Raw genomic sequence first — 15,925 nt, forward strand, 5'->3', positions numbered from 1 at the left:
AAGCTACACTCAAATGTCCTAGTATTTATATACTCTCGTGTTCAGAATCACTATTTGGATTTCATACAAATAAATATCCAATAACCAATACAATTCTAGCCCCACCTCCACTCGTGAAAAGGAAAAAAAAGAGGGGGGGGGGGGGGTTAGAATCGGCATAATTTTGGGACTAAAATAATTATTTATCTAGAAGTATTTTGAAATAATTTAATTTTGAAGTGTATAAAAAATTCGTTGTTGACTTGATATATTAAAAAAATTCTACATTAAATTCTCTCCAACTTATTAAATTATTAGTGTGTAAGTTTTCTTAGCACTTTTTTTTCACTCGTTCAAACTATTTTTTTAATCCCTTAGTATTAAGTACTAGCTTATTGATAAAGTTTTTTTTTAATTTCTCGTGCGTGCTTTAGGAATGACGCCCACTGATCTACTTATAAAATTATTTCTAATTAAGTTACATCACCTTAGATTTGTTTTGGAACAGACGGGTGGATGAATAGTTAAAACCGGTTCTCTTATCATAACTAACTGAAATATCCTTAAAGCAAAGACAGTGTTAGGAACTAATATTAGTTAAATTATCATCTTTACATAATTAGATATAGTGACTTTTTTGGTCTATTTCTAACAAAGCAACTGTTTCGATGTTAAGGAGGTACTTTTATGAAATGCATAAGTATTAATAATACACCTTATATCGTCTTAATATTCGGCATTGGAAAGTAGATAGCATGATATCACAGGTTCAAATAAAAAAAATGTGTAGTTAAAAAAGTAATTTATTAGCAAGTAATCATCCTCACAAATTAAGTATAAAATAACATTACAGCTGACATATATACATAAAAAAGATACTTTTAAAACAATATGTTTTATATCTGTATAGTGTAAGAAATAAGCAGATTAATTAAGAATAATCAAAATAAGACTTTATGATACTGATTATTCATGATTCGGAATTACTTTTAATTTGACAGAAATTACTTATCCACTGCAACCACTGATGAACCTTGGTTTCGTATATTTATTTGCTTCTCTTCTTTCTTGACATAAATAAAAACACTACTAAGGTGTTATTTAAACTGACGTATATCACTTGGTTCCTCTTGCGTGCGGTAAAAAAAAAAATAAGCGCGTATAATCGTGAAGAAAGTGCTGAGTATGTGTATTCAATATCCCACCTTGCCAGATCCATATCCATGACCAGAACCATATCCAGAGCTGTAGCCGGAACTGAAGCCGTGGCTAGACCCGGATCCATAGCTGAGTCCTGAGCCGTAGCCGATAGCTCCCAAGCTGCTGCCTCCGTGTCCAGAACCGTAGCCGCCGTCGATGCCTCCTCCGATGCCGCCTCCGTAGCCGCCTCCGTAGCCGCCTCCGTAGCCGCCTCCGTAGCCACCTCCGTAGCCGCCGCCGATGCCGCCTCCGTAGCCGCCGCCGATGCCGCCTCCAATCCCGTTAGCGTAGCCAAAGCCCCCGGCGCCGCCGAAGCCGCCTCCTTGGCCGGAGGAGATGAACACTGGCCTAGTGACGGTGACGGGCTGAGGCACTGGCACAGCCACGGGCTGAGGCACTTGCACAGGGACCGGCTGAGGCACGCTGACGGGGTAGGGCTGAGGGACTGGCACAGGCACGGCCTGAGGCACAGGCACAGCTACTGGCCTGGGCACACTCACAGGGTACGGCCTGGGCACAGAGACAGGTACGGGATGAGGGACACTGACGGGGTAGGGCCTGGGTACCGACACTGGGATGGGCTGTGCTACAGGTACGGGCACGGGCCTGTTGACGGTCACAGGTACGGGCTGGGCCACTGGAACCGCTACTGCTTGTGTCACGGTCCTCACTGCCGGAGCTGACACCGCCACTCCGATACCAGAGCCGATACCAAGGCCGGCACCTGAGCCAAACCCAATGCCGGAACCGAAGCCAGAGCCGTATCCAAGACCACCGCCCAGGCCGTAGCCGCCACCATAGCCGCCTCCGTAGCCGCCTCCATAGCTGCCTCCGTAGCCACCACCATAGCCGCCTCCGTAGCCGCCTCCATAGCTGCCTCCGTAGCCACCACCATAGCCGCCTCCGTAGCCGCCCCCGTAGCCGCCTCCATAGCCACCCCCGTAGCCGCCTCCGATTCCACTCAAGATGCCTCTCTTCTCTTGCTTCTTATCCTGGGTGGCTTCACTTCGGACTGCGACTACGGCAGCCAGTAAGAAACTGGAAACCTGCGAACATTCAAAAAGAAAAACTTTCAAAACTTTCTGAGTTTACATTAGCTTAAATTTTTCTGTGTGAGTTTACAATCTCACGATTACGACTATAGGTGTGTTTATATATATGTATATATAATTATTTTCCACAGCATTTAGGAAAAATATTATAAGGAACCTGTAATCTTTTATCATCTGTCTTAGCTTATTATAGAGATTTATAAATTTTTCAAATATACATTATTCTAAATGAATGAATCCAATTAAACCGCAAGTCAACTCTGGTTATGTATATCTGAGGGAAGGCACGTCCCTTGAATAGTTTGATCGATATTTTCGTTCATTGTAGAGCCAGGCGCATCTGTCACTACATCTGCGACTGTCTGTACTCAACCGATCCCTTACTGTCGTTCAGTTTGAAGAGCTTTCGTAGTGGATTCGGGGAGAACGTTCATTAACATCAGTAACAATTATTTTTAGGGCTAAATAAACGTGAAATGTTAATATGATTGTCTCTTAACTTGTCATCACGTCAAGAGAGTGAATGATCAAGACAGTAATTTTGAAAAGAGTTCATGAGGACTAACTATTTTACGGAATAAATAATTCCACTCTGCTTAGGATAAATGTGATCAAGCAGTTAGGTTTTTTTTTTCCATACATACACTCACAAATACCTTTGAATATATATACTGTATAGAAGTCGCGAGTGGATAGGATTTACTCTACGTTTTTCAGAAGCGTATGAGGAGCAGCTTGGGAACTTCACCGCTGCAGTGCGTTGCCGTAACGCCCTGTATCGTCTTAGTTGTTATTTACACGTAAGAGCGCAGCGCTGTCGCCCGCTGTCATTCCCCGCACCCCTCATCCATCATTCACTGCAGCTCAACGTCGTTCAACGGGAGGGGGAAGGGTTGTTTGAAGAGTTCGACACTTGTCCGCTAGGGACCACCACAAGTCGATGCCCTAGAGATGGTGGCGATTGCGGCGGTAAATAAATTAACTACCTCAAAACCGTATTAGAAATTTTAACCTGGGCTGGCGACTTCTATACAGTATATATATTCAAAGCACATACGCACGTGTATAGGTGATGTGTTTGACGTTAGTAAATTTAAACATATGTTTTGTAGTTTAGTTGATAAAACATTTCTATCGACTCCAAAAATTCATAAATTTTTACGGCTTTGCATTTTGACGAATAAATTATTTATCTTAATTTATAAACATTATTTACATGGATATATGTTTAATACAGTTACTTCAATTGACCATTTAATTTTCAGCCTTGTTATGAATTAAGAGAGCTGAAAAGTTTTACCTAAACCTATTATTCAATATTCGAAGTGGAATGTGAAGTAGTACCACGCCGTCACGTCGTCTACTCACCAGTAGGAACCTCATGGTGAAAGGTGAGCAGTGGATGAGTGCTGACAGTCTCACAGATGCCGCGCCGTTATATACACCTCGCCTCGACTATGCCGAAACACCCCTTCCCCGGACTTTCTCTGGCGGGGCTCGGAGCAGGAGGGTCTCCTCTCTTATCTCCCAGTCTTCCGCGTTGTGTCTGTCGCAGTTTCCTCTCTCGACGCCTTTTCTCCCCCCCCCCCCTCTTCCCCCGCACGTGTTAGCAGCCTACAGACTGCCGCTCCAGTTCGCACATTACTTTTTAATTCGTGGGGATCCTTTACATAAGCAGACTTGTTTTCGCTCACAGTTTCGGCACGCTTGCGTGGGACGCCGTCGGCAAAGGCTGGCAAGTTGAATGCACTCTAAATACCCACGTGGATGAATGAACTATTGACGACTGAAACTATGAACTGGAGCAGCGAAGTAATTAGAAGTGTGTGTGTGTGTGTGTGTGAACTGGAGTGTCCTCACGGCAGCGTCCGCCACGTTTCCAACTCGAAGATAATCCTGACTTGATCCGTGCGCCGAGTCTCGAACTAGGATAGCCTTCGTGGAGCGCGATCGCTCCAACCACTCTGCAATCGCGATACTTATTAACTAGTTCCGGGATCGCGTAGGGGAGATGGGAAAGCGTATCGACAATAAAATAATTAATTACGAGAAGTTAAGGAGGTAGGGTCCTAAATTATTTAGATTATCGTAATTTCGTGTTTTTCCACGTAATTTTAAATTATTTGGCAATATAAGCATATCTAGTTTGTAAAGCATTTCCTTTTACTAAACAAATCCTTTTTTTTAATCAACTTAATGTCAACATTTTATGACAGTCCTAGCATGTACTGAAAGGTTGAAACCATGTGGTATACCGTTTCGATTAACTTTTCGTGTGTAGCCTTCCTCTTAAGACTCTTTATTGTTAGTATATCATTTATTAAATCAATAAAAATTAGTTTTCCTCAAATCCAATTTTTTTAATGTTTTATTTTTGGATTTGGGAATTTTTTTTTATTTAATGATATATTAAAACATGAAGACCTTCTAGACGAAGGCCACGCACTAACGCTTAATCCAAAACTGTATACCACATGATTTCATTATTTCGGTACATGTAGGACTGACATAAAAATGCTGGCTTTAAATTCGTAAAAACCATTCAATAAGGGCTGGTTTTATTTTTTTTTTTTAGAAAACACGACATAAAAACAATTAAATATGGTTATTTTATGAATTGATTGAAAATAGTGTGCCGTAACACGAAATATTATAAGAATTTTTTTGTAGGATACTTGACATCGAGGTAATTATTGATAATTAATTATGATTGACGAAAATGACTGCGTGGGAGAAACATTTATAACCCGAGACAATCCGCCGACTCGTGGAAACGCCCGCTATTTTTCCCACTTGCGAGAAATCCCCCCGCCATGAATCGAACACGAGCCACCTTTTGGTGGGAGGAAAGTGGTCCGACCACCCGACCACCATGGCTCCCGCTCATAGACATTGGCATACTGCAGTATATGCATCTGGGGAGGGGTGGTTTAGTTGTAGTGAAGCGCCACAAAATAGTTTTGTTAATGTAGACCCATCGAAATTTATTTTGTGTCAGTATAGACACGTCAAAATATCTTTGTCATTATAGACCCTTATATACCAGTACAAATAGTGTTGTCACTATAGACCCGTCCAAATATTTTTGTCAGTATAAATCCGTCCAAATATCTTTAGCAGTATAGCTCCGTCTAAATATCGATGTTAGTATAGACCCGTTAAAATATTTTTTGTCAAAATTAACCATTACAAATATTTTGTTTGTGGTGACAACTAAATATTTTTTTTTGTCTCAACAAAAATCTTTATTAGTGACCAAAACTTTTTTTTCTGTAACAAGTAAACCACTCCGTGGCAAGCTAACTACGAAATTATTTAACTGTCCCACTGAGTAGATAACTAGAGAATATTATCACAGTAATTTCTCCTACAGAACCAACTAACGTTATTAACGCGATTCCGTACTAAAGTTTCAGTATTATTTTTGTTTCTGTATTTGTATTTTCTATTCCAGATGGTGGCTTACCTGATAATAACGTGCATGTGTCGGAAGCACACGTGTGAGCAGAAGGTGCGTAACATTAGCGATATTACCATTGTTTTCATGCAGTGTATTATTTACGGGACTTGTAAGAATATGGAGGAATTAAACCCATGACTTTTGAAGCATGTGTTGTATTTCTGTCCAATTATAAATACAGATTTAAAAGCGTAATTCTGGTACAGTCCAGCTTACCGTATATATATATATATATATAATATCCAGTAATGGGGACTGTCAACAGAAGTGAAAACTTAAAACTTTGTTTTTAAATGTGTAATATGACTTCATTTCTACGTCAAATGTACGTAAGAAAATGATTTCGGTATTATATCAGTACGATGGCAGCATGATATCATTTATCCTTCATCATTTTTAAGTCTCAACAGATGTCAGTGGTATGTAAAAATTACGTAAAAATTCATTACCTAGCTATGACTTACCAGTGATGTCAGACCTAGGTCTTGTATTCACGTGGTCAAATTAACTTCGTTTACTGCTACTACAGCATGTCGGTGATGCGAACTCACAAGATTTTACCCATACAAAAAAGAGTCCAACTCGCACATGATACAGTCGAATATATACAATCTATTAGTGTATATATGCGTATACATGTCCACAGGCCGGTGCGCGTCGCCAGTCTGGCGCAACACGTCACTAGCATGTCGGTGACGTGAACCCATAAGTTTTGCAAAAATCGCTCAACGCGGCTAAAGAAGTTTTCACTACAAAAAGTTAATTTATACATGCAAAATACTGTTGTAACGTTGAACAGAAAGTTAACCAGTGTATTAAAACATTTTACAACATTATTAAACAAGAATCAACTTTCTCGTCTTACGAAAAAGTTTTAATTTTCAATCGGTACAAAATACCAAATTGCCAGCCCGATTTTGCTAAGCTATTTTAGTTTACCCTAAAATGAACAATAAGTGAATTATCCTTGAAGAAAATCTTGACGTAAAATTGTAAGTATTTTTTCGTTTTGTGAATGGAGTTTTTTTACTCCATATTAAATTTTTCTGCAGTAACTCACGAGAACAAGCAAAACCCAAAGGATTATGGGACCAAAACTTGGCTAAAACCATGTGGTAAGGTAGCAGAAATATTTTATACTAATATAAAAGTTAAATTGAATTGTAAGTATGTTAAAGTATCAAGCGTATGATATTTAAATAGTATATTATTTCGAGATAAGGTGAAGCTACAATATAGAGTTAAAACCCTATTAAGTATTCAACTCGAAAGAAATCGAAAATAGACAGAGGATTTAGCTTAATTTCTGGGTACTATTAAGATAAAAAACCAACTAGAGGTTTAGTAAAACCTATGTTAAGCAAATTTTGCGAAAATTCTGGTATGGAAATCAACTAATTTCTCTCTGGAAGTCGCTGCCTACCGTGACCGCGGGCTTTTTTTTTAAAATCAAGATAGACTTCTGTGTGTATCCAACTGCGTCTTACGTAAGACGTTATTCTAAATGCGTTTTGGAGCGTGAATGACGAATAGGTATGAGTCAACTGCCGGCATGGCAGGTTTGCGTAAATTCATCGAATGTAACAATTTTCGGACGTGATAAGCGAGAAAGTAGCTGTTAGTTACGTGAGTCAGCGGATGCGTTTTTATGTATCTACTTGCAAACTTCTACTTTCTTGAATAAGTTTAGAAAATTTTAAGCAATTTACAATCTCGGTTGTATCACGTGTGATACTCAAAACGTTTTATATCGAAATGGACATGCATTGAAATTATCGTTAACTGTTACAATCACTCTTCTTGACTAATAACTATCGCACTTATACGCTTCATGAATTATGAGCCCTAAAAATTATCTGGTTTATAGTACTTTAATGCAATCTTACTTTCAAAACTTAGTATAGAATTATTCACTGTCGTTCTGTGGGCGCTTTAGTGGAGTATCTTCAGTGACCATCACGTCGGTAGGCCTTACCAGCGGCGCGTGCTTTGTTGCCTGACTGTGAGATAAGATGGAAGAGAAGCGATAAGAGTTCCCCCGAAATTAACTGTAAAGCCGGTGGCTTGCAGAACACTACAAAATACAAAATAAATAGGCAGGTAAGTCAAATGCAAGGCAGCTCGCAGCTCATGCAAGCCAACTGGAAAATAGTGTGGATGATGACCGAAAGCAATCAGTATAATTCAAGAGGTTTTGAAAAATACAGTTCTGAGGAAGTTTGAGCTATGAAATATTGCTAATGAAGACAAACATATCAAACCCAGGTGTCTGTGCTTTTATAATATTAATGTAGATTATTTGCGTCAACTTCTTATTTCTCGTTTTGTGTATTTGGAGCTATAGGCTATTTAGCAATTATAAAATAGTACTCGCCTCTTTTCTACACTCATTACGGAATGAATTTTTTCTAAATTGGTGAAAGACGCGCCCCATTCGTTTTAGTGCATATAATGCAAACTTTTTATTTCAGTTTCGTAAGGTTTGGTTATTATTATTATTGTAATAATAAATATATAAATCTTACTTTTTGTCAGCTTATTAGGAATACAATTTTAAAAACTTGTAAGAAAAATTACAGTTTTATTTCGAATGTAGATTACAGATATCAATAAAATTACTTATTTCCTATATTTGTAGATTCATAGATATGAGGGCGGTATTTCAAAATGATATACCTATAGCATAGTATTAAAATTAGCTAAATACTTTACTGGCAAAAAAAAACGTTTTCATCAAAATCCGTTGAGTAACTTTGGCGCAATGCTGGAATGATAATAGTGCGACGGGTGAGATGTGATCGGAGCGAATATTTTTCTAACAAACACCAATGTTAAACAACTGTGACGCCAGCGCGACATTAATGGCGGACGCAACGTTACTGAAATAAACGTCAGAATTTTGTTTTCGAAAGATGGTTGAACTGTTGTGTGGGTAATTAAAATATTATTAATGTAATTTTTTAAGGATTTGTTTAATAAATCGATGTGTGATGCCTCATGATGCCGGAACAAACGTACATAGCCTACTGTTTAAACAAACCTTTTTTTGTGTGTTATAAATAAAGTAAATATAAGTTTTCTAAAGGATTTCACAAATATGAACGATCTTATTAGTATCAATTATTATGCACTTCGTAGGTGACAATAAGTTTCCGTAGTGAGACGCAATAGACTTTCTCTTTGCAAGAAAATGTTTTGAGAATATTTTTGTAAGTCAATATCTGACATATCTTGTACTTTTAATAATTGTAACAATTATGTGTACTGGACAATCTTTATTGGCAAATGTGTTCCAAGAAACAACATAAATTGATGACTGTATGTAACAATAATTTGCATATTTTTTCAAGGAAAGCACATTTAGTCATTTCAGTGAAAATTAATTACTGAGAAAATATTGAAATAATGACACAGAAAAAGAGCCAATAATTTAAGTACAATTTTAAACAAATGTGGGCTTGAAAATTCAAATGGTTGTTTTAGATTCAAATTTAAAAACGCGTGTTGTTTTAATCCTTTTAATTCGACGCATACCTATAGTGTTGGATATATCGCTGGTTGTGTTATTAATGGCTAAAGGAAAAATTCTCTAGGTCAACCATCTTTTATCAAATTCCGGATTATATATTTTAACGACTTAAAAAACAAATCAACAATAGAAAAAAATTGCTTGGTTTGGAGAGTTATGTATTACAGTACATATGTTGACTGAAATATTTGACTCATGAGAGTTGGTATGCCGACGTTAGGTAAGTACTACATATGTGAGCGGGTAACGGGACGTGAATGACATATCCTTTCCTCCTAATTTAGTAGGTTCATGTTTATGTACATAGCTTATGTTTATGTTGTCTGCTAACTAATGTAGATGATTTGGACCTGCTCAGAAAATTCACAAATATACTAGATAATTTTACGATCCCATTGGGTTGTGAATGATATTTCCTTCCTCACCGTAATCTGGTACCTAAAGTACAATACGGTACTTTAATTCAGTTTATTGTAGAACTAATAAATAATTTAGCTTCATTTTGGATTTTGGGTTGAGACCACGTTCAGGGAAATTATGGCATTCCCGACGTTTCGGTATGCCTGTTTTCAGCCATCTTCTGGGTGTTCTGGCACAGCATTTGCATATGCATATGGCCATTCGCAGGCTAACTATGGTTGGTGCCTGTGGGTGGCGGGAGGAGCCTCTGACCAATCAGAATGAGCTTGCAGCAGCTTCGACTACGGTTAATGCTGGGGCAGCTATTACTAAATATGTAGTATTTTTGTGTGTAGCATCTTAGCTCTCGGTGTACGGCATTTGGTAGGAGTAATCTCGTGAATGGAGCAGAGACGTGTAACCACGGTGCTGCCATCTGTAATGAATGGCGTGAACCAAAAATTACAAAGCCAAAGGGAAAATTCATAGTATTAACTGTTTAATTAATTTTAACAAAACGGGCAGCATTCTAATAAAATTCCTTGTTGAAAATCAGCTCAAAATCCGGGGTTTAATATATCATTTCAAGTATTTTTCGCTTTTATCGGAACCGTTTTATTAAATAGTTCAAAATTTTGGTCTGCTGATTAAATGATTCAATAGTCGACTTACGTGCTCCGGCAGCAAAATCTAGCGGCGGTTGCCGAAACTACGTGTGGTTAGCTTCAAGAAATGTAGTTTTAAAACACATATTACGTTTATTTATAACGCTCGCCATTATTTGAAAGAATTCTATGTTAAATTTCGTGTTCAAATTTCGTATTATAAACGTATTTACAACATGAGAACACATTAAGTTGCTCATTACCGAGATTGGATTTGCTCTTTACACGTATCTGGCGAATACTGAAAGACTAGCTAACACAACATTCGCTTTCTTTGTCTTCTCAGATTAATGAGTGGTTGTAGTTGAAAGTGTTCGCAATGCTTTGGGCTCGGTCCAAGTGGCTTCGCGTGTGCTGTTTCATTGTAGCGCTGCGCTACGGCCGAGCCTGCAATCTAGATGTTAGCGGGTAATTAGGGGCCGCTGCGAGCCGTGACCGAGCTGCAGTTGCACGATGCACTCGACTGTCGGCGTGTCGCCACTGCAGCGGAAACGAGGCATCCCGGGCGAGAGAGGCGTTCCGTGGAGATGACCGCGCGCGCCGCGGGGGGTGTCAACAAGTGCTGGAGGACTCAGCGCGCTTTCACTCGTCTGGGAGCACATTGCTCGGAGCGACTCACTTGCATTCGTTAAGGCTCCTTAGCTTCACGTACAACTATTTCATTACTCTAAGCATATTTATATGAGCCTTAACAAACAAACGCTTCAAGTATAGGTAGTAATATAATGAAAAGGTCTAAACAGAGGTAAAAAAATAGTTAAAAAAACTCTTTAACCCCCCAAAAAATTTCAAGCACTGACCATAAAACATCTCTAGATTCCAGTATTAATAACAGTTCCAGTCAAATATACAAAAAAAAAAAAAACTTGTAATGCTTGGCTTAGGAGCTTATATGGCTCCATAAATCGACAGAGTCAGTGCCACACTCGTGGCACCAAAACATGGATTTAAGGAGCCTATGAAGGATGCTACTTAGATTAGAAAGACTTAAAAACGCGTTACTTTCAATGTGATCAAAATGTTTGCAGTTACCTCAATTAACACAGTTAACATTTTGTGAATGTATAAAATAATTCTAGGTACATACACGTAATATACATACATAATAACATACAGGTATAAATATTATTTCTGCTTACACAGAGAAAAAAAGTTTATTTGAGTGAAATAAATATTTGTTTATTCATAGCGAAAAAAATATAAGTAACAAAATATTTTATTGGCCTAACCAAATTTGGTGTGTAAGAAAATTGATTTGTTACACTTAACAAAATATACAGTTGCGTTTTCGAAATATTTTTTTTTTTGGTCAACAGATCTTTCATACTACAAAATATTTGTTAGAATCAACAAAATATATATTTATTTCGCCATATACAAATTAATATTTTGTTGTTGCAAAAAATCTTTCACTCAGTGAAGATTTTTAAATAGTTTTTCATTTCATAGTCAAATCAAAAGTTTATATATAACCTTAAAAATAAAACTCTAAAATATAAAACATTTTAATAGTCACGATAAATGACGTAAATTTGAACAAAACATTTAAAAAATGTTACATAAAATCAAATAACTAAAAATATCGGTCCAGTTCGTTAATGGGCCAAATACTGCCAAAGGGGTAGAAATGAAAAAAAGTTTTTTGAAAAATAGAAAATTCGCTATAACTTCCATAATATGACGAATATCGCTTACATTTGAACGTTTTATGCTGTATGAATACATTATGAATGTATTGTGTCAAAACACATTTTTGATACACCAAACAATAACTGCAAGGGATGGAAAAAACAAGGGTTGGAGGACAAAAAAAAAATCCCATAACTTCCCTTAGTAGGGACATAATGAAATGCGTGTAAACTGTTTGTAAATATTATAATTTTTATATAAAACGTTTGTCTGAAGCAATTTTTGATAAGACGAACCATTGCTATAAGGGGTTGAAAAATAGGGGGTTGGAATAAAAGGATTGATAAATTCTCCGTACCATGTACACTATGTAATATGTTCTTATCTATTTTAAACTTTCTAAATATTTTCTAAAATTATTGCCCTAAGTAAATTTTTATTTAACCAACCATTACTGCAAGGGGTATAAATAACAAGGGTTGATAGAAAAAAAAAACATAATTTTTTTTAGTAGGTATAATATCAAATACGATTTTTTTTGTGAAAATTCTAAACAATATATGAAAAATTTGGCTGAAACAATATTTGATGAAATGAACTATTACCGTAAACAGTCGTGTTTAAATTAAAAAAAATACTTCCTTACCATCAAATTCGTTCAAATATATTTTAAACCAATCTAATATTAATTAAATCTTGGTCTAAAGCAAATTTTTATATGACTAGGTATTACTGCAAGAGATGAAAAATGTTTGAAAAAATTTCATAATTACCTTAGTAGATATAGTATGAAAATAATTCTAAGTTGTTCATGCTAGATGCATTGAGTTAGAAACATTCAAAATATTTTCGCTGCATGGAATATGAGAAAATGTTTTAACAATCATTTTTAATATTTAGACAACGTATGGGATGTTATGTACATAAAATTCTTAATATATTCCAGAAGTTTATAGAAGTTTTCAGAACGTTTCCAGAAGAAATAAATACTTCGTAAACGATCTAAGCCTGCAGGAGGTGCCAAAAGGGATTTATTTTTAAAATCAGATGTTGGAAATGTTTTATACTTAATTTAATGTTTATTAATTTTATAGTTGTTTAAGCATATATTAAGTAATTTTCCAGGTACCTTCATGCATAACAAAATTAAGTAAATTCACCTTTTTATAAGAAATTTTCTTCCAAATGCAGTACTGGTTCTTGTTTTGCAAGGAATAAAATTCAACAGTACCAGTTCTTGTAATTCAAGAAATAAAAGGCCACTTGCATGTTGTTAAGAGTTTGTGTTTTTAAATGGTTATGTACTGAGGATCTACATTACGTTTTATTGTTTTATTCTGCATTAACGTTGTACCCATTAGCAATCCACGCATTAAGTCGTAGAACATAATATGCACTCACAAACATAATACTCATGATTTATGAAAAAACTTCCACTACACCGTGACGTACGTTTCCATTATAATGCTCATGTTTTAAGTCGTTTTAGTAAAAGACCTCTGTATTTCTGTGTGTAGTTCGCGTAGCACGGAACCGGTATGCCTAGCCGTGAAACTTGATACGTGGATTCTCCAGGGTGCGTCGTTTTCATATTGAAGCTAATTTTTCAAAATTCGTTTAGTTTAAATTAATTTTCTTAGCTTTCGACCACATTTTATCGATAATGTCCATGATAACCTCTATCGCAATTTCGATTAAGCTTTATTCATCCCCTGGCAATGGCTATTGCATTGTTGATGCTTTCTTCGTCTCCTGGCAATGGCTATTGCATTGTTGATGCTTTCTTCGTCTCTTGGCAACGTCTTTCTGTAATCATCTTTTCCATCATATTGAAACAGTACTGGTTAAATAAATTATAATTTGAAGGCTTTTAAAAACTGTTGATCCAAGATGGTCTTATATTTCTTTTATATTTATTTTTATATTTTTCAGTTTATCTTTGTTCTAACGATTCTTTTGATTCATAAGTTGATTTTAAAAATTCAAATTAATTAATTATTGATATATAAACATTATATCTCTCGGTATACGGCTTTTGGTAGGAGGGAATTCATAAAAATGGAACGGAAGTCGATGAACGGAAACGTATCACAACAATGGCGCACCCACGTGTAGCAACATAAACACTTATGTATTCACTTTCGTTAAAATTAGGGGACATACCAAATGTACCAGTGTGCCCAATGAAAAGTTATGACAATGAAACTACCATGGAATATATTTGCAAACTAAAAAAGGCATAGTAAATGTAATCAGAAGTTTAAAAATACCTAAACAATCTGGCATTATAATACATTTTCTCATTTTGAATTCCCAAGATTCTTTGTAGCACAGTGGTAGAGCGCGCGCTTGTTAACCGCAAGGGACGGGGTTTGAATCATGTCACTGTACTTTTTAAAACTTTTTAATAACATTATAATATAAGATGTAATATATTGTATCAGTTCAATAAGGTTAAGGTTTGTTTGTAGTAAATATTTGCAGACTGATTTCAGTCGTTTAAGGTAATACAAATACATAAAAATATACTCAGTGTTATAACATGTGTTTAAAAATAGTTTCAGGTTAATATTTTAGTAATGCCTGAGCAGTATAACTTTGAACGTGTGCGTAAACTTAAAAAAAAATTAACTAATTAATGAATTTCTAAAATATGGGCAGTATTTTAGTAAAATGTCTAGCAAAATATCAGGTCTAAAGCTGGAGTTTGATCGGAGCAGTTTCTAGTAGTTTAACATATTAGGTGGTTTCGTGCTGCTAATTTATCTGTACATTTGCTGGTGGCAAGCAGTGATTCAGGCAGCAAATTACAGTTCCTGGCGGAAAAATACGAGTGTGATTCGCATCCAGACATTTTGGTTTTTAAAAGGGACTACAATTTTTTATCAGTTTATTTATCACGGTCGGCATTATTTTAAAGAATTCTGCGTTGATATTCGTGTTCGAGTATCGTATAGCAAACAAAATGAGAACACATGAATTTGCTCGTTACCGATGTTTAAGTGTTTACACATTACTGGCAGCACTGAAAGACTCGCTCACATTTTTCCCTCCCTTCGAGTCGCGGCGGTAGCGTACCAGCGAGGCGAGGCATGTACAGTGAGCTTGTTCTACTGTAGACTGCCGCTGCGAAGCACGGGTGCCGGCTAAAAGTCATAAAAGCTCATAAATATATATGTTTATAGTCACGAGCTATTTATCATAGGTTTCTTACATCCATGTCGATTAATGGCTAGCTTTTTCGTAAAAGTTAAGGGATCTAATAAATTAGTTTTAAAAATAATGTTTTACACATATAAAACTACAATGGTTTTGATTTATTATATATTAATAAATATATATTTTTTACGTCTCGCCAGAAATTAACAAAAGTCCGTAACTACCACATATGGTAGCGATATACATAAGAAAAATTGTAGACTAAATTGGTTTTGAAATATATTAATTATGTCAACAACTGGGTTTCTTGGCGAGGACTTTACGAAGGTGAGTGTGATATAGAGTTATGTTAAGTGTATTTTCTTAATAAAACTATCTATATAATTGTAATTTGGAGTTTAATTTAAATACGATAAAATTAAATGAATTTACTGCCATCCATTACTTAATGTGTGACTTTTATATCAACACTTATTAGGTACTTAAATTTAAAAAAACAGCATATAGGCAAAAAATATTCCAAGGAATGCAGATTAAATGTCTGTATGACAACTTTTTATTGTATTAGCAAAGATTCCACAAATCATATTCTCAAATCCAAAACTTAATAGGTCAAGGTAACAACCTATGAATGAGAAAGATAAAGCAATATATCCACTTATAAATCAATTTGGCTATCATGTATAGTGTTATAAATAACTTTGAAACAATTATAACATTTGAACACTCATAAAAATGATACGAGACATTAACTTTATAGAAATGAGTAAAGTTCAAAAATTTTAAGATAACAAATATCAAAGTCAAGTTCTCATTAGTCATAGCTAAAAATGTAATAAATAATACAAATAAA

At 35.9% G+C, this 15,925-nt stretch overlaps 1 protein-coding gene across 1 annotated transcript; it reads right to left on the reverse strand.

The window, feature by feature from the left end:
* Positions 1–766: 766 nt before the first annotated feature.
* Positions 767–3,639, reverse strand: LOC134535297 (uncharacterized). Its single transcript, XM_063374364.1, has 2 exons — positions 3,600–3,639; positions 767–2,225 (listed from the first exon to the last, which is right to left on the reverse strand). Exons 1-2 carry the CDS (start codon positions 3,612–3,614, stop codon positions 1,173–1,175), a joined length of 1,068 nt encoding a protein of 355 aa, XP_063230434.1. The 5' UTR covers positions 3,615–3,639; the 3' UTR covers positions 767–1,172.
* Positions 3,640–15,925: the final 12,286 nt, after the last annotated feature.

Source organism: Bacillus rossius, chromosome 8 (assembly GCF_032445375.1).
Source record: "Bacillus rossius redtenbacheri isolate Brsri chromosome 8, Brsri_v3, whole genome shotgun sequence".
Taxonomy (NCBI): domain Eukaryota; kingdom Metazoa; phylum Arthropoda; class Insecta; order Phasmatodea; family Bacillidae; genus Bacillus; species Bacillus rossius.